Below are 23,643 nucleotides of genomic sequence, written 5' to 3'. Positions count from 1 at the left end.
AAAAGGAAAGAGTTTTGGGTACAGTAGCTAAAGTAAAGAGTCTTATCACACCCGGATAGATTCTTTAATGAGCAGTATGCAAGATGCTAAGGATGCCTTGGATTCAAATGTTTCGGTAGATAGAAGAGGAGCAGTGATACTTTCTTATCCTTTTAGTGGGATGATAGGAATTTTGGAGAGTTTGAAGAAGGCGTGGGATAAACATTTGTTGTCCCTTAGGACAATTTTTGTAGACATTCCAGTTTTTGTGAGCAACTGTACATATCCTTGTATATAAGTTTTGGTTGATTCCTATCTTTGGCATTGTTGTCAAAGGGGGAGAGGGTAGAGTGAAAAATGGTGGTAATTCTTAGGGAAGCTTGTATATTCTTGGTGAGTTTGAAACTTTGAAGTTTTGTAGTCTTGAGTGTATAGTTCATTTTTCACAATGTTGTCATCAATGCCAAAGGGGGAGATTGTTGGCAAGAGACATTGTTCCGGTGAAGATTGATGCATACGAGATGCTTAGGGGTTGTCATTGATGGCAACTCATTTCGGTAATCACATCCAGTGTACATAGATTTGATTTACTAGAAGTCATTTTGTTCATGAGGCATAAGTCTGGAAGGTGGAACACAGTAACCGGTTGAATGTGCATATCCTGTTTTTGATTGGATAATTTTGGTTGCGGTGATTAAGGCAGTTTAGTCAAGGTTTGAGGTAGATTATCTTGTGATCCTAATATCCAGTGTTGATTCGTGAGAAAATTTAGAAGTCCGGTATCTGATAATTCATTTAGAGCAGAGCGATTTTGATGTAATGTGTATTGCGGTTTTGTTGGGTTGATTTTGGTGATTGGTTTCATGTTCAAGGTGTTTGGGCCAACTTGTGGGAAGCTTATTATCATCTTGTTTTGGTTCGCATTTGGATTTGTGGATGGATTGAGTCAACTTGGTGATACATGTTTCATGTTGTGTGTTATGCGTCTAAGGAAGCCGACATGGTTAATGATTCTTTGTGTTGGTGTAGATATATATAAGATCGATTTGGTTGATCATTTTGAGGTATGGGATGAATGAGAGAAGTTTGTGTGTGTGAATGTACGAAGTTAGGTGAATGTGATTGAAGGTTTGGTGCTCCAGTGTTTGACAGAGTAGGAAAACAAAGAAGAAAGATAGATCAATTGCAGAAGATAATCTTAGCCTAACTAGAACTTCTTTTTGGCATATTTAGTTGTTATACTTCAGTTCATTCATCATTGTAATAATTTGTTATAGCCTATAAGGAAATGAGTCTTCCTTCGGGTTGTAGCCCTTTTGTAATTGAGGAGTGAGCTCTAGGCAATGTGCTTGAATTCAAGTGCATTCCCATTATGTAATATTATCATACTTCTGACCATAGTATAATAAGATTGTGGGTTCAAATCCCACTGTGGTTTTTCCCTTTCTGGGTTTCCACGTAAAAATCTTGGTTTTGTGGCTGTGTGGTTGTTTACTTTATGTTTCTGCATTTTGTTTTCATTCATATGCATCTGGTGGTTTAAGGATCAACTTAATTAGTTTGGAAATTGTAAAACATTGATTCACCCCCCCCTCTCAGTGTTCATTGATTCCAACAAACTTAAGGTTGGGTGCATCAATTGTAGAGCTAGTCAACCTTTCAAGGTAGAGGGGGTGTGAGGAAATGCCAAAGAGGAAAGAAAGCAATGATAAATGTTGGAAACCGTTAGATGAATATTAAAGTGGTCAAACTTGAGAACATTCAATGTACAATACTAGTTGTCATTTCCAAATTCAAGGACAAGAGAAATGAATTTGATTTAAACTTTTGTAAGGAAAGAGTTGATACATAGAATCATACTAATTATAGATCTAAATTAGGCTAACTATGAAGAGCAAGTTGAAATATTGAAGGGAAACTTGTGATTCAAAATTAAATACGCACATGTAAAAAAAAATTGAATTCATTATTTCTACGTGAATTTGCTAGTTTATTGTATTATGTTCACAATGGCTAACATAGGAAAAGCCATGGTGAATATAATATTTTATTATAGTTAGCATGGTAAATGTAGAGATGAATGACAAATGATTGTGAAAGATAGAAGTTCTCCATAATGAACCGTTAGAGTTATCATGTATTAGCTAATAATTATTAGTCTATTATCCTCTACGCTTAAGCTAAACTTAGGCATTTAATAATATGGTAGGTATTTAATAATTATTTTAGTTATTAAATACACTTTATCCTTTTAGGGTTTCTTTAGGGTTGCATATTCTCCTTTTATAAGGATTGTATTGTACTTTTTATTTCATTCCCTCTCTAAATGATACTCTTCTTCTTCAGAGCCATTATTGCTTTTTGCCTCCATTCTTCTCTTGTGACAGGTATTTTTCTTGCAGGTGTTCTTGGGATCTCTGAAGTTGTATTTCTCAACTTCTTCATGGTATCAGAGCCTACATTTGCTTCTACTTGTTCCTGATTTTTCAGAAGATTTGTTGGAGGCCAGGGTTTCAAGTTTTTGCAGAGTTTTATTTGGATTTGGGTTCCTTCTTTGTTTCTTGGCATTTTGGGCTCAAACAGACCTCACCGTTGAGCTCATAACACCCAAAACCCCCCATTTTCATATAAAATTTATCCAATTTGGACAACTTTGGCTTTGGTAAAAATTTTATTTATTTTTGCCCTTATTGGGCACGATTTTCGAGAAAAAAATAAAAAATAAAAAAATTAAAAGAAAATATTTTAGGGCAATTTGACGGCTTTCCCAAGCCAATTCCCTAACTGCGAAGGCCTTGGAGCCATCGACGGTCTCCAAGACAACCACAAAGAGCCTTGGCGGTTACCATCGGGGTCTGTAAACACTCGACGGTCTGTAAACCGCTGGCCTCCATAGTGGCCTCATTGCTCCGTTGCCCAGAAAATGCACCGCCCGACCACCACTCTTCCACCCAGCCACCCGCTCCGCCACCGCTCAACCCTGTCACCACCTCCCCGCCACCAGCAGAGAGGGTTTTTTTTTTTTCTTAAAGGCCTATTTGACCTAGAGGTGGTTTTTTTGTCGTAACTTGGGCAAACAAAGTCAATTTTTGAAAAACCTTATATCGTCAGAAAGATATTTTCGAGCTCTATTCAGATCAAGTGGTGAGATTTGCTGATTTTTTCATTTTGTACCTATTTTTTTCCATCAAAGTTAGAGCTCTTTTCTGCACTTCGGGAGCCATAACTTGGGCAAATAGACTCTGTTTTCGGCAAACGAATAGGCGTCAGCAAGGTCTTGGTGAGCCCTATTCAAATTTGGGGTTCATTGTTCTAGAAATTTTACCAAGTACACAATATATTCATCTGAAGTTTTTTTTTCTCTTGCCTTTCTTTCTAGCTCTTAGATTGTACTAGGGTTTGGTTTTTCATCTTGTGGGGGGTGTTATTTTCTACTTTCCGTAATTTACTTTAGAAAATTAGAACACCTAATACTAAAAAAAAAACCCCCTTCTGCATCCTTTGTCTAGTCTGAAAGATCACTTAATTAAACAACACAAGAGCAGGTACAGGTACAGGTACAAGTACACATGGCAGACTCTTCTGTTGAGCTTCTTACATCATAGAACTATCACCTCTGGAAAGATCGTATGACAAGGCTTCTCAGATCAAAAGGGTTGTGGTCCTATTTGGATGAGGCTCAGCCTCAGTTGCAACATCCTTTTGAGATTCTTCACCATAGGAATAAGATGGATGAGGTTATGGGTGTCATCTCCTTACATGTTTTAGACAACTTTCTTTTTCACCTTGATGGTTTGCTCACTCCTCGAGCTATGTGGTCCAAATTTGATGATCTCATTGGTACCATCAATGAGTTCAGAGCATTACAGATTGAGGCGGAACTCTCTTCCTTGTAACTTGAGTCCTTTCCTCACATTGAGGAATTTTTGAACAAGTTTAAAACCACCAGATCTATCCTCTACAGTTGTAGTAAAAATAAGACAAACATAGAGTGTATCTACTCGATTCTCTCTAAGCTTTGAGGTCCCTATCAGATATTTTCTTCCACATTTTATTCTACTATGGATGCCTTGGGTACACACTTCACCATGCCTACATTTGATGTGTCTTGTGATCGCTTGACTCGTGAGAAGGTTCACCTATCTCAGTTGGACGTTCTCACAAGATCAAAGAACAAAGCATTGGTTGCACAAACATCTAAAGAGAACAAGAAGTAGAAACTGAAGCCTAGGAAGGATCTAGCTGGTAGTGAGAGTCCCTCCAAGCCACCACCTAAGTCTGATTCTAAACCAAATTCCTATCCCAAAGAGGAGAAATCTACTAAGTCTGGTGAGTCTTCCTCCAAGACTAAGAAGAAATCAGATGAGCTTTGTCGTTTCTGTAGCAAGGAAGGACATCCAGTTTCCCGGTGTTGGAAACGATTAGAGGCTTTGGAGGAAGCCATGCAGCAGCATCATATTTCTTCTCCTCAACCTCCTTCTTCCTCTTCTACAGGGAAAGTACATGCTCTTTCTGCACAATCTATTACCTCTACATCCACTTGGATTATTGATTCAGGGGCTTCTCACCACATGACACCCTCTCAATAGCTTGTTACCTCACTTGCTCATAATGATACTTTACAGATTGTAGTTGGTCACTCAACACAACTTTCAGTTTCAGGTTTAGGTACTGTTCCATTGACAGGTTGTTGTATTCAGGATGTTCTTCTGGTTCCTGACATTTCGACAAACCTCCTCTTTGTTTATCAGATTTGTCATTCTGGCTCTGGTAAAACAATTTAGTTCTCACCACATGATGTGGTTATTAGAGATCTCCATGATCCTGATTTGGTCATGGCTACTGGTAGTGTTGATCCCGATTCTCGGTTATACAGGTTTGATGGTTTTGAGAGTCTAGATGGTTTAGGTGTTTCTCTTGTAGCACATGCAGATTCAACTTTGGCATGAGCATTTTGGCCATGTCAATTACAAATACTTACAACAGATGAGAACACATGCACTTGTGATTGGGCTCCCACAGATATCATGTACTGATGGTGTATGTCAAGGTTGTGCACTTAGCAAGCATCATCGAGATCCTTTTCCTATAGGTAGAGCCACACATGCTAAGGTACCCTTGGATTTGGTACACTGTGATCTTATGTCATTTCTGACTCCATCTTTTTCAGGGTCCAAGTATGCTCTCACATTCATTGATGACTTCTCCAAATGTACATGGGTGTACTTTCTTCAGTACAAGTCTGATGTCTTTGATTCATTTCAAGTCTTTAAGACATTTGTAGAGAAACAGTCTGGTCTTTCTATCTGGAGGATACACACATATAATGGGAGAAAATATATGAATAAGGATTTTACAGATTTCTGCACTTTGCAACATCAGTTATCAGTTCCTCACACTCCTCAGCAGAATGATGTTGTTGAGAGAAAGAACAAAACACTACAAGAGATGGCCAATTGTATGCTTCAATCACGTTCTATGCAACCATCTTTTTGGGTTGAGGCAACTAATTGTGCCACTTATATTCAAAATCATATGCCTCATAAAGCATTGCACCAGATAACTCCTAAGGAGGCTTGGTCCCATGTCAAGCCTGATGTTTCATCATTCTGAGTTTTTGGTAGTGAGGCTTGGGCATTTATTCTAGATGCTCAGAGGAAATCCATGGAGAGGAAGAGCCAACCACGCATAATTGTTGGCTACTATGAAGATGTTAAGGCATACAGGTTGTTTGATCCTGATTCCCGAGAGGTCCTGTTTAGGTAGGATGTCTAGTTTGATGAGCGCTTTCCTCGGATGGATTCTCCATCACCATCTTCTCCCTCACTGCCTCCTCCTCCCTCTTCATCTTTTGAGGATTCCTTATTCTTTGAGGATGATGCAGATGATGGTTCACCACCACCACCCGTAACTTAGCCTTTGCCCAAGTGGGCCCAGTTTACAGTTGATGCTGCTGGTTCTATGGCAGGTGATCCTTCAGATTCTCGTCGTACTCGTGCACAGACATATGGTTCTAGCCTTCTAAGTCATGCCATTTCAGATGATCCTTAGAAATTTTTCAGAGGTGATAGGTCCCCCAGAGTGGGATAGGGCCATGGATGAGGAGTATTCTTCTTAGATGAAGAATCATACTTGGGATCTTTGTACTCTTCCGAAAGGAAGAAAGTTGGTTCAGTGCAAGTGGGTGTACCATACCAAGTATGTTATAGATGGTTCTATTAATAAGTATAAGGCATGTCTTATTGCGAAGGGGTTTTCTTAGGTGGAGGGTATTGATTACTCTAAAACCCTTGCTATTGTCGCCAAGATGAATTCTATTCACTTTGTACTTTCACTTGCAGCTTCATAGGGATGGACAGTTTTTCAGATGGATGTGAAGAGTGTCTTCTTGCATGGAGACCTTCATGAGGAGATCTATATGGAGTAGCCTCAGGGATTTGTGCAGGATTCCTCTTTGGTTTGCAAACTTTGACGTTCATTATATGGTTTCAAATAGGCCCCTCGGGCCTGGTATGAGAAGATGGACTCTGTTTTTCTCTCCACACTCTTCACATGTTGTCATTTCAATCCCAAAGTTTATATTCAGTGTCAGGGGGATGATATAGTTATCCTTGTGCTATATGTTGATGATCTTATCATTACCAGTAGCTCATCCTCCTTGATTCAGGATATTCAGAGAGCTTTGATGGAGCAGTTTGAGATGATAGATCTTGGCCTTCTACAATATTTTTTGGGCCTACAAGTTATTCAGTCTTCCGATGGGATTTCCATACTTCAGAAGAAGTATTCTCTTGATATGCTTCATAGATTTGACATGCTTGCTTGCAAGCCTGCACCCACACCTTTTCAGCTAGGTGTTCTTTTGTCTGCCACTTGTTCTACACCTTCTGTGGATCCTACCTTATACAGGCAGTTGCTTGGCAGTTTTTGTACCTGACACATACATGCCAGATATTTCCTTGCAGTTGGTCTTGCCTCTAGGTTCTCCCATAATTCCCATGAGAGCCATTGGCAAGCTACCAAATGTATTTTGAGGTATATTCGGGGCACTACATAGTTTGGCATTCACTATACTTCAGGATCCCCTCACATTGTTGGCTTCACTGACTTAGATTGGGCTAGTGATGCTCATGATCGAAAGTCTACTTTTGGATTTGTTTTTTGCCTTGGTTTTGGCCCTATCACATGGTCTTGCAAGAAGCAGCCCACTCTTGCATTATCATCTATAGAGGCTGAGTACCGAGCAGCGGTGTTAGCTAGTCAAGAGGTTTTATGGCTTCGACAATTGATGACTGAGTTTGGGTTCCCTCTTGATAGTCCCACTATTCTTTGGTGTGACAATCAGAGTGTCATATACATTTCCCGCAACCCAGTGGAGCACTAGAGGACTAAACACATTGAGCTTCACATGCACTTCATCAGACAGTTGATTCAACATGGCTTTCTCATCATGGAGTACATTCCTACAGAGGAGCAGGTTGCTAATATCTTCACTAAACCTTTCGCATCTCCATGCTACCTTCAGTTGCACTCTATGCTTGGGGTGAAGGAAGTTGCCCTTGGGGGGTCTCATTGAGGCCTTCCTTCCTTCATGTTTTTTATAGCATGCTTTTTCCATCTTTTTTTGGAGTAGAGTTTTTTCCACGTGGTTTTCTCTATTTCTCTAGTTCATAGAGATTTGGTTGTGATCGGGTACCTCATTAGGCCTTGTTGCCGAGACCCAAATTTGCCTTCATCATGTAATTGCATTTTTTCTTCACGCATGCTTTTTCCATCTTTTTTTGGAGTAGAGTTTTTTCCACGTGGTTTTCTCTATTTCTCTAGTTCATAGAGATTTGGTTGTGATTGGGTACCTCATTAGGCCTTGTTGTCGAGACCCAAATTTGCCTTCATCATGTAATTGCATTTTTTCTTCACGCATTTAGTTTTTTAGCTACTCCCTAAGTTCATCTTAAGGGGGGGTGTTAGAGTTATCATGTATTAGCTAATGATTATTTATTTACTTATTAGTCTATTATCCTCTACGCTTAAGCTAAACTTAGGCATTTAATAATATGGTAGGTATTTAATAATTATTCTAATTATTAAATACACTTTATCCCTTTAAGGTTTCTTTAGGGTTGCATATTCTCCTTTTATAAGGATTGTATTGTACTTCTTTATTTCATTCCCTCTCTGAATGATAATCTTCTTCTTCAGAGCCATTGTTTCTTTTTGCCTCCATTCTTCTCTTGTGAGAGGTATTTTGCTTGCAGGTGTTCTTGGGATCTCTGAAGTTGTATTTCTCAACTTCTTCATGAACATATGTTCGTTGTTATAAAATTCCTCATGCCATGTCAAATTTGTCTTTATAGGTAAAAAGATTAAAAAAATACTTGATAGTCAACATGATAAAGGAAGGTGATACAAGGGCTAAAAAGTTCGGACAAAATGCTAACAAGTGGGACCTCATTTTGGGGACATGTGTTAGTTGCCATGGTTTTATTTATTTTTTAATGTCATTCTTAGGCTTATTGAGATCACAATAATCATTGGGCTTGCCATGCTTGTCCATTTGTTTTAGGCACTAAGAGGTCTTGATTATTACATTTCTTGTTCCCACATCTAGTTTAGTTAGCAATTGCAAATCTAATCTAGACTGCTTTTAAAATTGTAGATTTGATTCACACATTCAAATAAAATTCAAAATTTATAATTGGGGCCTTCTTGACTTCCTCCTAATAATAGAGTATCAAATTGATCACCAAAATATGTTAATGTGTGTGTCAAGGTGTTGTATCTAAAGAACAAATCCTAATACCTTTTAGTCTCTCCATCACTTATCAACTAACCTTAATCCAATTAACACTTCCATCAACATTATAGGCATATTGCATGGTTATTTGGTATACTCATTTTTCAAGAGTGTATTTTTTGGATTTGATTGTGTGTAAGATTTTGTATCATTTTTTGTGCACATGAATGTTAAATTAGAAATATGGGCTTGCCATAGGAACTTTCCTCATTCTACAAGTTCCTAAGGTATTGTTCAATACTACTATTCGTTACTCATAAATTTAGATTAGCAAGAGAAACATATTGTCAAAGGTTGTTATTATCTAGATCACTTCCATAGAACAAAAGATTGGTCCCACAAATAAGATTATTCAAAATTACAATGATCATTTCTATAATTGCACAAAAGATCTAAAATTTATACAATTTCATTTTTGTACACATGAATGTTAAATTAGAAATATGGGCTTGTCATAGGAACTTTCCTCATTCTACAAGTTCCTCAAAGTATTGTTCAATACTAATATTCGTTACTCATAGATTTAGATTAGCAAGAGAAACATATTGTCAAAGGTTGTTATTATCTAGGTCACTTCCATAGAACAAAAGATTGGCCCCACAAATAAGATTATTCAAAATTAAAATGATCATTTCTATAATTGCACAAAAGATCTAAAATTTATACAATTTCATTTTTGTGCACATGAATGTTAAATTAGAAATATGGGCTTGTCATAGGAGCTTTCCTCATTCTACAAGTTCCTCAAGATATTGTTCAATACTAGTATTCGTTACTCATAGATTTAGATTATCAAGAGAAACATATTGTCAAAGGTTGTTATTATCTAGATCACTTCCATAGAAAAAAAGATTGGTCCCACAAACAAGATTATCCAAAATTACAATGATCATTTCTATAATTGCACAAAAAATCTAAAATTTATACAATTTCATAATTGATAAATATGAATCATCTCTCTCCATTTAGAAATTCAAAATTCTATACATACATACTTATTATCATATTTATCACTAATTTCTATAACAATCTTTCTAATTATTAATTAATACTTAAAACTTATTATATATAAACCAAAACACTTCAAAAATAATAAAACATCAAATTAAACACAAAATTATCACGTTAAACAAAGATCATGAACCTAAAAGATGCCTCTACATGAAGAAAATGATTGTTCATTATAAAAATAATATATTACATATAAAAAAATAACAACCTACCAGGATATCCTTTGAATATTACTCTATTGACCATCAAATGTCAAATTAACGTGTAACATATGTTAAATGAACCTTCGTTCCTTCTGAGAATCTTCCCCTTTGTCTAAATTGACCAATCAATGTGGTTTTCATATCCTGATTGAACTCCTGTAATCAAAGGATCTTCCGCATCCTCAAATTGACCATTCAATGGTTGAATTTGATTTGAATTTTCGTTCCTTATAAGATCTTCTACTCCCTTCTTTAATAATCGAGAAGTTTGGGTTGTTACACATTAGGCGTTCCTTGTAAGGGAAGCATTTGACTGTCAATAGTTCTAGAGGACAGTGGAGATAAAGGATTATCATTGAAACGGTCTTATCTGACAAAATATTATTGTCCAGCTGTTCTCTGCAAGGTCTAAGAGCCTATTTAGGGTTACATTTTCGTAGGCAGGGGCCAGTTTGATATCTACACTATTCGACATTTTATTCTAAATCCAAGCCTCTTCCGGTTTCCTCTTGCGTTCTGTGATTCTATTAAAAATAATCCCCAAAAATACCATTTGGTATTTTTTTCAATTGTTACGGTACATGGTCAGTAACCATCTGTATTGCTATTTTTTCTGATTGGATTCTTATTTGGGCGCTCTGCAATTTTCCTGGCAACCATCATTTGCCTTATCTTTGCGTCTAGAGAAAATCAATTTACCCATCTTTTCTTGTCCAAGTTCAATAAATCAAGCATACTTAATTACTTTGCAGCAGAATGTTAAATTGATTTACATCTGCATTGGTTTGTGGTCTCAGTTGTTTTTGTGGGTGGGAGAGTTCATTAACAAATCCACCCATCTGCATATGATAAGATTTTTCATAAATATATCATACAGAAATTCACCCATCTGTTGGGAAACGGGATTTTGTAGATATTTTTTGAATTTTTAAAAATCATCGTTGTATAAAAATCTACCCAGACTTTTTGCAGACATTGGTCAATTCAAATTTTTTTAACAAGATATTTAGCTATTCAGAGAGATTATCAAAGCTACAAATGTGTTTTGAGTATTGAAGGAGGACGCTGTTGTAAGAAGAAGAAGAAAAACAGTTAGAAAGAAAGGATAATACCAAAGAGGTTAAGGACAGAGTTTTGAACAAAGACTACTGTATCTGTCAAATCTTGGGCTGATTGTAAGGATGATGATGATGACTACTATGCCACCGACCTACCCCATGCCTGTTGTGAAGATAAGTCCCATAAAGAGGTATTTTTCTCCTATTTCCCCTCTTTTTGTTTAGAAAATCAAACAAGAATTGTTATTTTTCCTTACTGTAGTCCTCATTCAAAGAAATTAGGGGTTATTTTTTTTTTTCTCTTTTTGCTTCGTAAAGTGCAATTCACTTACCATTGGGTGTTCTTTTTAACACTTTTTATCTAAGAAATTAGATTGCTTTTGTTCTTTATCTAAGAATTTATACCTCTTATTCTTAAATAAAAGTAAAGGCCGCTAATTATCACTAGAAAGCAGCATTGGGAACTTTTGGCTTCTTTGTTTTCAATATTAATCTTTAGTAGACTCCCATCATGATTGGAATGTGACACTGCAAATATAAAAACAATCTTATAGCTCCTTTAGGTTCAGAATGCTTCTATACACCAGACTAAGTGTGATTTGCATTAATTTAACTGTTTTAACACAAGTGTTGTCAGTTATTCATCCTGGGCACTATCTTAGGGCTCAAACTGTTCTATTGTCTTTAATTTGGAAAACTTTCAAGTAGCCTAATAAACTAGAAATAACAATAATTTCTATACATTCCTAATGCAGGTGGAGAAATTACATATTGAGAGGAAATATAGGTCCTTTTGGCACTCACGATTTCTTGTGTCCATGCACCTAATTTTGCTTAAACTACAGGGTAGTTGTTTTTCAGCATATGAAATCGTGACATGCACCTTATTCCCTGGGCAAGCTCTGATGTTGCTGCTTAGCTTATTTTGTTTAACAGTCATTGTTCAAATTTTTAAGGAGTCTTGTATGGAGCTAGTGGTCCCATGACTTTTTATATTTATCTACTTAATTGTGGCAGAGATGTGTATTTACTTGTGTTGATATTGGAAATTTTGGAAGGAAAGTGAAAGAGGAAGGAAGGAAATGTGTGCAGCCATATGACATATTTTCAGAAAAACGTCCCAAATTATTTACATGGGACCACCTATGTGAATACAATTTAAGCAGCAAAACTAATTAAGCAGTTGCGGGACACCTCCCTGCTAGATTATGGGGTTCACATAGCTTACTGCTCCAAATTGAACAGATGCCTCAACTTAAGCACAAATTCCTGTTGCTTTTTTGAGACTTTCGTCATAGATAATTTGTGGTACATAGGAAGGGGTCCTATAGAGCTGCTAAGGAACTATTTTTCTGCCACATATAATTTATCTATGATTTTAAAAGTTCTGTCAATAATATCTTAGATTTAGCTATATAATTGTAAATTTAGCATTCCATGTTGCTAAAAATAATCACAAGATCACCAACTTCTTCAAATTTTTGAGTTAAAATTTTAAGCTTGTCCCATATAACAAAATCCATAGGACTCTCTATTTATAAAAGCTTCTAAAAATTCTCAACACACACTGAAATATTTCTAGTGTGGTTGCCCTAAAGGACCTAGTATTAGTCGCATTGCTGTGCTCCTAAGAACTTGTATTGGTCTCATGTTGATGCTTGTATGAGCAGAATATTTGTAATTTGTAAATGATATATAAGAATATAGTGGAATATCAAACCCGTCTAAAGAAATAAGATAGAGAGAAATACATAATCATTCATGAGTGGCATGGTCTGAATGTTATCATTGATGAAGATGCTACAACTGGAGATGTGTTCAAAGACCGTGTATTCTCCATAGAATTAAGGAAGAGATCTAATTGCTTTCTTTCAAATTGTATTCTTAAAAAAACGCCAAATCCAGGTATGCGTCCTCAGTTTCCTCAAAGACAGGGAATGGCTAAGGGACATTCCCTGTTCCACTATGTTGGTTATGTTGGGATGATGGGAGTGGTGTTTGTTAGGGGGACTAGGGGGGTGAGGGGGATTTGTCTCCAGGTTACACGACTTTAATGTTTAAAACACTGGTATGTTAATCCTTATAGAGCAATATGGTATGTAATAGCTCATCGGACAAAACATCCAAGAACCTTACATGAAATAAAATGTCATCAGAAGGGCGTTAAAGTCTTTAAAATAGTGTATGAATCTGATGTCCTTCGCCATTTGCTCCATGGGCAAATTTGACTTTGTTTCATTCTAAGGAAAACATTATTAGAGTATTTGTATAGTGTATTGATCGAGCTATTCTCTTGACTAATTACATTATAACAAATATGTATGTATAGTTCAACTTCAGTATGCTGCCAATCATACAAATCGTTAGATAAATATGCATTGACTTGGGAGTTTAACTATTTACCATGAATACATGGAGATCTGTTCCCACCTGCATCCCTGGGACATGGGAATGGTAGGAATGTCACCTGGCGGCCCCCTGTATGCAGAGAAATCAGGGATACCTCTTGGGAATGCCAGCTGATTAGGTTAGGTGTCCTTGGGATGGCTGGCCATCCTTGCTGGGGATGTACCAGGGATAGCCAGGCATCACCATTATTTAATTTAAAAAGAGAGTCAAATTTTAAAAAAATATAGAAAAAAAGTGCACGGAGGCCATGGTCCCTCCCATACTCTATAAAACTCTAAACACATCCTATATGTAACTCAATCACCGATTTGCATTGCCACTGTAAATTACCACAATCATTTTTGCACTGGCACTGTGAACTTGAAGAGGAATGGGAAAAAAGGAAAGGAGCATGGATAATTAATGATTAGTCACCCTTGAATATTCATGCTTCTCACACAAATAAAACTCATGCTTGAAGGCTCAAAATTCAAAGCTTGGCCTGTTTGATGCCAAATATGATAATTTTCTATAAAATCTAGCCATAGAAGCAACAAAGTGAAGTTGGATGCTCTGTTTGCTTGATATGTTTTGAATGCTGTCCAAACAATATGCCATTGGGATTATATGCTGACACACTTTATTATCATCGTCTTCTAAACTTGGAATTGTTGGGTAGTATTCATCAGTTTAGTTCTACATGGTAACAGATTGGGCACATCATATGCTCAATGCTTATATTTCTTCTATTAAAATCAGGGGTTATTGTAGCCACTAAGTTTACTTTCTTTCATCTCCTTAACTATTCTCAATAAACATAATATGTACTTTTTAAAACTGATTTTTAATCTTATTTATTAATATGTAATATTTGAGAAACATTAAAGCTTATATTTTTTAATGATTCTATACATGAACCCCCCCCTGCGTCGTGCGTTCTGTTTCCCAAAAATAGCCTCCTAGATTGTTGTTTCCAAAATGTTGTGGAACATAGCTATTTAATATTTAGTATTTACCTATCTTATGTTTGAGGCTGGCTGGAGCATTCACCAGAACTACTCTATAGTCATATTCTATTATTGTAGTTTCCTTTGGTCATTAGTCTCAGGATTTTTGTAAATTCTTTCATGGTTATTTGCTTAAAGGTTCCAGTCATGCATCTGTCAGGAGTAAGTGGTTCCTGTAGATTGACTTTTTTCTGTTGTGTTTCAGCCATAAAAACACTTTTGCGGTTTTTCGAGGATTGCAATCCACTGAGCAGTCAGCTTTTCAAAAGACTACTTTAAAGTCGTCTCTGGTCCTGAAGAAGGATGCGTCGTTTCTAAAATGTAGATGTGTGGCTGGAAATGGATCTTTACAAAACGCTGGAGGAGTTGATAAGGCACACATTCAAATGGGAAATCTGGTCACACCTAGCGGTGTTAGCGTAATTGGTGTAGGGAAAGGTCTAGTGACAGCAACTGAGTTAAACACAGACAAAATTGCATTTGATACGGTGGATGCAGAAATCACCCAGGAAGCAAATCAATTTTTTGTTAGTGAAGATGATGATGATCATGATTCCCCGTCAAAGGGGTTTTGCTCCATCCCTGAGGCAATTGAAGCTATCAGACAAGGAAAGGTCAGTCTCCTGGCTCTCAGTAAGCAAGGCTTTATAATGTGAACCTCAACTTGGAATTCTGCATATTGGTAGTTTTCTTCTGCAGGTTTAGTAAAAATATAATTACAGTTATATCCATAGGATATTTTTTAATAATACAGTTTGATCATGTGATTGGTCACAATATCAACTCTTCTACGTATCTGTTGAATTGCATTACATTGATTTTCGGATGTTAAGAGAGGAGTGAAAGTTTGCAATCTTTTGTGTATTTAGTTTAGATTTCGGTTCAATACTTACAATGTTCTTTTTATAGAGCAGGAAAAGGAAACATTTCCAACTATTTGAATAGGGATTGTAAATACATGAACTGAAATGGAGATACCAGTAATTTTTTTCAATCCAACGTAAGCTGCTATATCTGTTTTCAAGATTGTTTTAATTAATAATTTTTTCGTTATATATGCGTCTGCAGCTTGTAATCGCAGTGGATGATGAAGACAGGGAGAATGAAGGCGATCTTATTATGGCAGCATCTTTAGTAACCCCTGAAGCAGTGGCCTTCATTGTGAAGCATGGAACTGGGATTGTTTGTGTTGCTATGAAGGAAGAGGATCTAGATAGGCTTGGACTGCCTTTAATGGTACCGGACAAAGAAAATGAAGAGAAACTTCTTACTGCATTTACATTGACTGTGGTATGTAGTGTCAGTTTTTTTTTAATCTCTTTGCTATTAAAATTGCTCTTTCCTTGGTATTCTTTCTTTCAGTGCAAATTAGAAGGATTATTAATGTAAACCTTACCTCGTGAATATTAGGATGCAAAAGTAGGCACATCCACAGGTGTATCAGCAACAGATAGGGCCAATACAATACTGGCACTTGCATCTCCAGATTCTAAACCTGGTGATTTTAGGAGGCCTGGTCATATATTCCCTTTAAAATACAGAGAAGGTGGAGTACTAAAGAGAGCTGGTCATACGGAAGCTTCTGTTGATCTTGCAATACTAGCAGGATTGAGCCCTGCTGCAGTGCTTTGTGAAATAGTTGATGATGATGGTTCAATGGCACGCTTACCAAGATTACGAGAGTTTGCCAAGGAGCATAATCTGCTTCTCATATCTATTGCAGACCTTGTTAGGTACTAACATTTCACTTTGCCTGTTTTCTATAGTGACAATGGTCACTAATTCTCTGTCAGCAAGTTGTGGTTTACTCTTTACAGTCTAGTCTTAATGGTAATATGATAAAGGTTAATAATGAATTTCCTGTCAACAAATTTTACTTAATAAAATTCTTTGTATAGTGGTTTTGATGCTAAAGAGAGGGTAAAAACTTAGAGCTTAAGAATAATTATTTGTTTAAGTTCTTAGTGCAATTATTGAAAGAAAAAATTAACTTCACTTTGAAGATGGTAGCTAGAGAACCTCTTGGACGGAAGTTTTGACTTTGCAATTCAGTTTGAACCCCCTGAATTTTTAACAACTTGAAAATACTTGAATTTTTTGACATGATGTGGTGTTTCCTTTCTCTCGATTGTCTCATTGGATGAAATTGCTAATGTTGCAGATACAAGAGGAAACGAGAGAAGTTGGTTGAACGAAGTGCTATTGCCAGGCTGCCTACAATGTGGGGACCATTTCAGGTGTACTGTTACCGTTCAAAGTTGGATGGCATCGAGCATGTTGCCATGGTTAAGGTAAGATCCTGCACATATTCAGTTTTGATTTGAAATAGCCTTTGCCATGTTTTAATGAGATGTATGGCAAGTTAAAAAAATTTCCTAATGAATATTTTGGAGCACTTTATTTTGGTTGATCAACTAGGATTAACAGTAAGTCCCACAACATTTTAAATCAGATAAACAAGAAAGTCAACCTCAGCTGCCAAGAGTGAATTTATTTACACTCGAAACTCGAAAGCGAAGACCTTTCAAATAAGCATAAAATAATACAAGTGCTTATTTTTCTTGTCTTCTTTCCAACTGCTAATACACCACACTTAAAAATTAAAATAAAATACTGCGTAATAATCTTGATAGATCTCCATAACCTGTTCCTGAGCTTGAAGTTGTCACAACCTTGGAAGATTTTGGCAAAGGTTGATGATTGTAGTTTTAAATGTTAAAGGTTCCTCCAATATTTATTTTTGTGATAGTGTGCTTTTGGGATCACCAAGTGAAATGTTTTCAGCTCAGTGTTTCATATCCATCTTGCAGATCCATCTGCAGGAGAGACACGTTTCAGTGCTTGCTCCATGGGAATTCATGTTAAGATTTCCAATACATATAATTCAGCATTTCTCCAAGTTTTGGAGATAAAGGGACAAGTTTCAAAGACAAAAAATGTTTTTGAATGTTTGGGATGGCTGGGGAATGGTTATCAAACTAATATATAAAGAATAACGTTTGAATTTTATATATACACGTAAATTAAAAATATCAAAAACAACTAAGACAAACTAAATTAAGCTGAAATTTTGAAAACCTGAACAGTGACATGACATATTATGCCAGTCTGAAAGCGATTTAATCATGTTGTCAGTGAATTTAACCTGCTTGGTGCAAGTTTGTCTAATCTTGAAGACATATTGAAAATTCTGTTTAACAAAAAACTAAGTTTCAGTAATTCAATGTATTTCGTCCGGTAAGCATAAGATTAAGAATCTCTTCTTGACACTTGTGGACAACCTCCCATGCTTTATTAGTTTGATGTTGACTTAAGCTTCATCCAGAACAAGGCAATTATCCGGCATTCCAATATAACCCTTATCACCAATAATAAGTTTGCTTTCCTTTCAACAGGTACCCGTCTTCCATTAATGGTTAGTTTTATAATTTATTCCTTGCTTTTAACCAGCAATGCTTCTTTCAACTTTTTTCTTTTGTGTAGCGAAATGCATTACATCTGATTTAAATTGGACTTTCCAGTTAACATTGAGAAATTGTGGATGAAAAAAGATTAAGTGCAGGGCTTAATCGTAGGGAACATTCTATACTTAATCATGCTTGTGCTGGAGTAGTAATGGATGGTGACATTGCAGGAAGTTCTGATCCTTCACCCCTGTGAGCATCATCTAGATGCAATGAGTGCTAAGTGGACCTTTCATATTCACAAGAGGGGGATTTTGTAGAACCACTACCCATCTACTCATGAAATATGGTTCAATGAGAGACTCATAAAAACTATGCAGTTGATAAAACATCACATAAAATTTAAAAAGATTTAATTACAGGTCACAACCTCAGTGTTTCTGGATGCAGGCGAGGCTTATGGTTCTTTTGAAAAACTTACCACAGAGATAGCCCTGTATCCAAAATCTATTTAACCGAAATCAATCAAGTCAGTGGGTCTGGATAATTTTGGCAGAATAAAAATGACTGGTTATTGTTCACCAAGTTGATTCCTGATCTGTTAATAGGTATTAGAGCATTTTACCATATAGGAAATTTAACCTAATGTTGCAAACTTGCAACTATGAAAGAACACAAAGGAAATCAAAATAAATGCCAAAAACTACAGGAAAACAGATAAATCCAGAGAGACATTCAAAATGCAGATGCAGAGATGAAACAAACTGGATTTGAACGAGTTTCAGCTCTGGATCACTTCTGCACATAAGAGAGGCTAAATTGGATGAAAAAAATGCCATGGTTGAGGTGGAACCGAAGCTTTAATGCAGCAGGGTTTGATCTATTCAAAAGTTAAAAGATTTATATGCAGAAATCACTGCAGATGCAAATCACTCAACCAGACAACTGCGTGAAAGAATAAAATTATGCCAAATTCAAACAAATAAATTGATTGTTAAAGATAACATACAAAGCCACATCTATTAAATCATAGACAACAGAAATTTTGTAATTAGCAGCAACAGTCATTCGGAACATATAACAATTCAAACAAATAAACCGATTGTTAAAGATAACGTACAAAGCCACAGCTATTAAATCAGAGACAACAAAAATTTTGTAATGAGCAGCAACAATCATTTAGACCATAGAACAAAGGGGACCTGAATTTTATGAAATTAGGTTGTGTGGTGAATTCAGGCCCTCATTACAAAGGATGGAGAGGCAAGAGATTAGAGCATGGAAGGTGATTAAACGCTTTTGCAAGAATAACTTGTAGTTTCCAATTTGGGATATATGCAGATTTCAAGGCGTTTTATGCTCTACAAGTCTCCTTCCACAATTAATTATTGAACTTGAAATTCCATGTAAGCCCATGGACAGAACTGGTAGCTTAATTCTTGTTGTTTGACCCATTTATCAATCATGAGAGCAAGTGCCTAGAACAGATCATTTAGCCTACTCTAGTGGACCAGCAGCTCCAATTTTCTGCTGGATACTTTTAGAGGCCCCGTTAAGTTAAGATCTGTCCTATCCAAAATACATTCACACTGTTGGCATTAATAGAGTTAACCCCATTAGCATGGGTAGGCCTGTAATGGGAGGCCACTGTTTTGAGAACAGCAACCTTATCATGTAAGCCATTGGGCCAGACCAATAGCTTCAGCCTTGTTTTTTTAGCCCTTTTCAATTTTGATATTGTAAGCTTCTAAAAAAGAGCTTTGGTGTTCCTTAGCAGCTGTTTAGCTCTCTGTCTGGCGGGGTTGCCTTTGGAGGCCCTGTTAAAGGGGACTGCCTTATTAGAATGGCAGTCTTATCATATTCAGGAACCTTTTGTTCCACCTGGCTCTTAATTAGCAGACTACCAATGAGATAGCCACTTTCAACTCAAATATGAAGTGATAGATAGTAGTCTCCTTTCGAAGGGAAACCCTTTCAATTTTTTTCCTCTGGGATTTCTTAGGCAATTTGGAGAAGGGGCTATCTTCCAGATGGTTGAATCCATTAAATTGTTCTTAATTATTTAGCCATGAAAAATTTAGTGTCCAAATAATTTGTGGAGGCACAAAAAATCCATATTTAATGTGAGAACCACATCAATACTTCATAAAGAAAGAAAGAAAGATTATTACCACATCAATACTTCATAAAGAAAGAAAGAAAGATTATTTTATTGTCCACAATGCTGGGTGGTCTGTATATGGGTCTACAGATGGCCTATAACAATACGAGACTACCCCGTATTCCTTGCAGGAGGCACCTAACTGTGCTGCAAAGAAGCATACCCACCTTACCCCCTTGGGATTTGATCTTGTGACCTCTCTTTCAAGAGCACAAGTTCTCCACAACTAGGCCAACTCAAGCTGTATCTTTCCTTCACCGTCCGTTTCTCACTGTATCTTTCCTTCACTGAATACAAGATTATGACTACTCAGAGATAAAAGACTAAACAGGGGTTTCAAATAGCAAGCAGGTGGTCAGAAGTAACTGATTGAGGCCCTGATCTATGGCCTTTCCACCTTAGGATGCCCCAACGATTGTCATAAGGACAGTGATAGATGATAGGAACATATCAATGTCCACGCTCAATTGCTTTTCAGATGGTGAGCATAAATGTCAGTCTAACTGGAATTTTTGGCCTTTTAAGTCATATTGTCAATTAGCCAATAATCACATACTCTGCAACCCCAGGCATATTATTCTTGAAAGAGAATTCTTATTGAGAGTTGAGATTGCACTCTCAATAATTTTATGGGAATTTAGAAATAGTACAAAAAACGGATCATTTGTTAATGTATTTGAAAGACTTATTAAGTGTAATCATCAGGTTTTCACTTTTAGTTCACACAAGTCATGCATTTGTTTTGTCTAATAGAATATTGCTGCAGAAGTGCTGTGTGTTGTACTCGTGTTTCTATATGAAGTATTCTAACCATGTATTTTTTGATTTTTTGTTCAATTCACACGACTGATGCTTTTCGGAGTTTAATTATTGCTCTAATCTTTTGAAATACAGGGCAACATTGGCGATGGACTAGATGTACTGGTAAGGGTTCATTCTGAGTGTCTTACTGGGGATATCTTTGGTTCAGCAAGGTGTGATTGTGGAAACCAACTTGCACAAGCCATGCAACAAATTGAGAAAGCTGGCAGAGGAGTTTTGGTTTACTTGCGTGGTCATGAAGGACGCGGTATTGGTCTGGGACACAAACTCCGAGCTTATAACCTCCAAGATGAAGGCCGTGATACTGTTGAAGCTAACGTGGAACTTGGACTGCCTGTTGACTCTCGCGAATATGGGATTGGAGCACAGGTGAAGCATTTTAGTTGTATTGTTGACAGAGCAATTTGTTCACTGGATTCTTGTTAATGGCCCCTGATACTATGTATATAATCATGGGGAGTTTTGCTTCAAAATGTTACTACTTCCATGATTACCAAAGCAAAAACTTCCCATGATAATACATTTAGCATTTTGGATCATTAACGAGAATATGATACTAGTTCCATCATTACCATTATGTTATTTACTGTCATTAAAATCATGTCACTATCATTATGGCAATGATAGATACAGATGGTATTCGGATAAGTATTTATACTTGATCAGTTTTCCATGTAGGGGACCTGGCATTTTGGCATATTGATGTGTTTGACCCACAGTTAGTCTGTTTGTTTATTCTAAATAATTTTATCCAAATTTTCTAACATCGCCTCTCCATTTTGGCCACAGATCCTGAGGGACATAGGAGTTCGGACTATGAGGTTGATGACAAATAATCCTACTAAGTATGGTGGTCTCAAGGGTTATGGATTGAAAATAGTGGGCCGGGTTGTTATTAATCCAACAATAACAGATGAGAACAAGAGATACTTGGAGACAAAGCGTTCTAAAATGGGCCACATTTATGGGACAGATATATCACTGCCTTTTTCTTCACTCCTTCAAAGCAATGTTACTGACAAAGCTGCCTCCAAATCTTCTTGATTTCTTACAGATCAGACTCGAAGGTTGTCGAGGATAGTAATGAAATTTCCAATTTTTTAGTTCTTTCACATAAAAAGTGGACTGAAAAGGCGTACTCATTGCCTTTCACTAGCACTGCTAACTACCCTTCTTCTGTGTTTGATCTGATTACACTTTTGTTGCTCTAATTTTGACATATTGTCGAAATAGATGGTAACCATTTCACATCTGATCAAGGAGGAATTGTATTTTGTATTTAATAGTGGGGTTTACTAATAAAATTCATTTCATTGAAGAGTATGGAAATGTTGCAAGACTGGAAATATGTAACCTATTTATCGTCCCCAACTAATTGGAAAATATCAGTGCATTCATTTTTACGCGGGCATGCCTTGGATTTTAAGCTCTTCCACATATAATAATATTTATGAAGGCCAAAAGAATCTCATTTGTTATCATTTTCTTAGTAACGTTGAGACATTTTTTATAGTTATAATCCAATTCTTTTTAATATTTTTGTGTGGAAATTATATCACAAATAATTAAAATTAGGAAAATTTTGTTCAATTATATAAAAATAGGAATTAATGCTTCGGACTATAATGTCTCTTCAAAATAGATGGGCTTCAATAACCATCATATAATGCTAACTTGAGTTACCTTTTCTTTAGTCCCCCATTAAAAGCACAAAGCCTAAGTTGGCATGAAATATCAAAGTTACCCTGAGTTTTCGGGATGGGGACGGCGAGACGCGTTTTCGGGACGGCAATTTTTTTTGCCAAATTTGGGGACGTCAAAGGGGATGGCTATATAAAATATAGGAAAAATTTAAAATATATAGGAAAATTTCAAAATTCTAAATGTTCATATGAAAACATGGATAAAGCATGCATACATACATTATATTCATATGAAAACAATTAAACATCGATATAGCATGTGTATGATACTATGAAAAGTTGAAAACATTTTAGAATGTAAATTCAGAACATACAACATTGTTAATACTCCATAGACAATATGCAATTATGCATTCATAAATCATAATTTCAATTCATTCACATTGTCAATATGCATATCAATAGATTTGGAAGTTAAATTTTCTCTACTTATATTGACACAGTTTCCCCCCATATTTTTCAACGGTCGTTGTGGGTAGCGCCCACAAGGTGGGGTCAAGGGGCAGCGCCCCTTGCGCTCTCCTTGTCGCGATACAGGACGGGGTCGAGGGGCAGCGCCTCGCGAGGCCAAAAAAACTTATTCTTTAATAAAGGCGTTGGGTGTTATTTTTCTATTGACTCGCCGAGTTTGGCGATTTTCTAATCTTTGTGTCAAAATACCCAAAGGGTACACTGTTGCCATATATATTATATTTTCCATGTCAAAATTATGAATTAAATTAATAAATTTAAAATTTAATTGATGTTATCTTTTAATTTTTTTATTTTTAATAACAATTTGAATTAATAAGGGGCCTATATTAGAAAATTTAAATAAAAAAATGAAAATACAACTTTTAAAATTTTTTTAATATTTTTTAAGGGCCTTAGATATGGGGGACGTTTGGCTGTTCCCGGGATGGATTGGGGACGTTCCAGCCGTCCCCGGGACGTACGGACGTCTCCTAGAGCTAGGGCAGGCGTCCCCCCGTTTCGGGGACGTCCCCTCAAAATACAGGACAATTTGGGGACGGGGGGAAATGTCCCATGGCCGTCCCCAAGTCCCCGAGACGAGGACAGGGGGTTTTCAGGTTGGGGATGCGTCCCCAGGTAACTCTGTGAACTATACAACTA

At 36.6% G+C, this 23,643-nt stretch overlaps 1 protein-coding gene across 1 annotated transcript; it reads left to right on the top strand.

Moving 5' to 3' along the window:
- The first annotated feature begins 10,096 nt into the window (after nt 1–10,096).
- On the top strand, nt 10,097–22,230 carry LOC131049182 (bifunctional riboflavin biosynthesis protein RIBA 1, chloroplastic). The gene is made up of 7 exons (XM_057983216.2): nt 10,097–11,236; nt 14,646–15,054; nt 15,509–15,730; nt 15,851–16,173; nt 16,602–16,731; nt 20,900–21,196; nt 21,617–22,230. The coding sequence occupies exons 1-7, from the start codon at nt 11,169–11,171 to the stop codon at nt 21,869–21,871; spliced, it is 1,704 nt and encodes a 567-aa protein (XP_057839199.2). The 5' UTR covers nt 10,097–11,168; the 3' UTR covers nt 21,872–22,230.
- The last annotated feature ends 1,413 nt before the right edge of the window (nt 22,231–23,643 follow it).

The sequence above is a fragment of the Cryptomeria japonica genome, chromosome 5 (genome assembly GCF_030272615.1).
Source record: "Cryptomeria japonica chromosome 5, Sugi_1.0, whole genome shotgun sequence".
Lineage (NCBI taxonomy): Eukaryota > Viridiplantae > Streptophyta > Pinopsida > Cupressales > Cupressaceae > Cryptomeria > Cryptomeria japonica.
The sequence above is the reverse complement of the archived record's forward strand: the minus strand, read 5'-3'. Positions and strand labels throughout refer to the sequence as shown.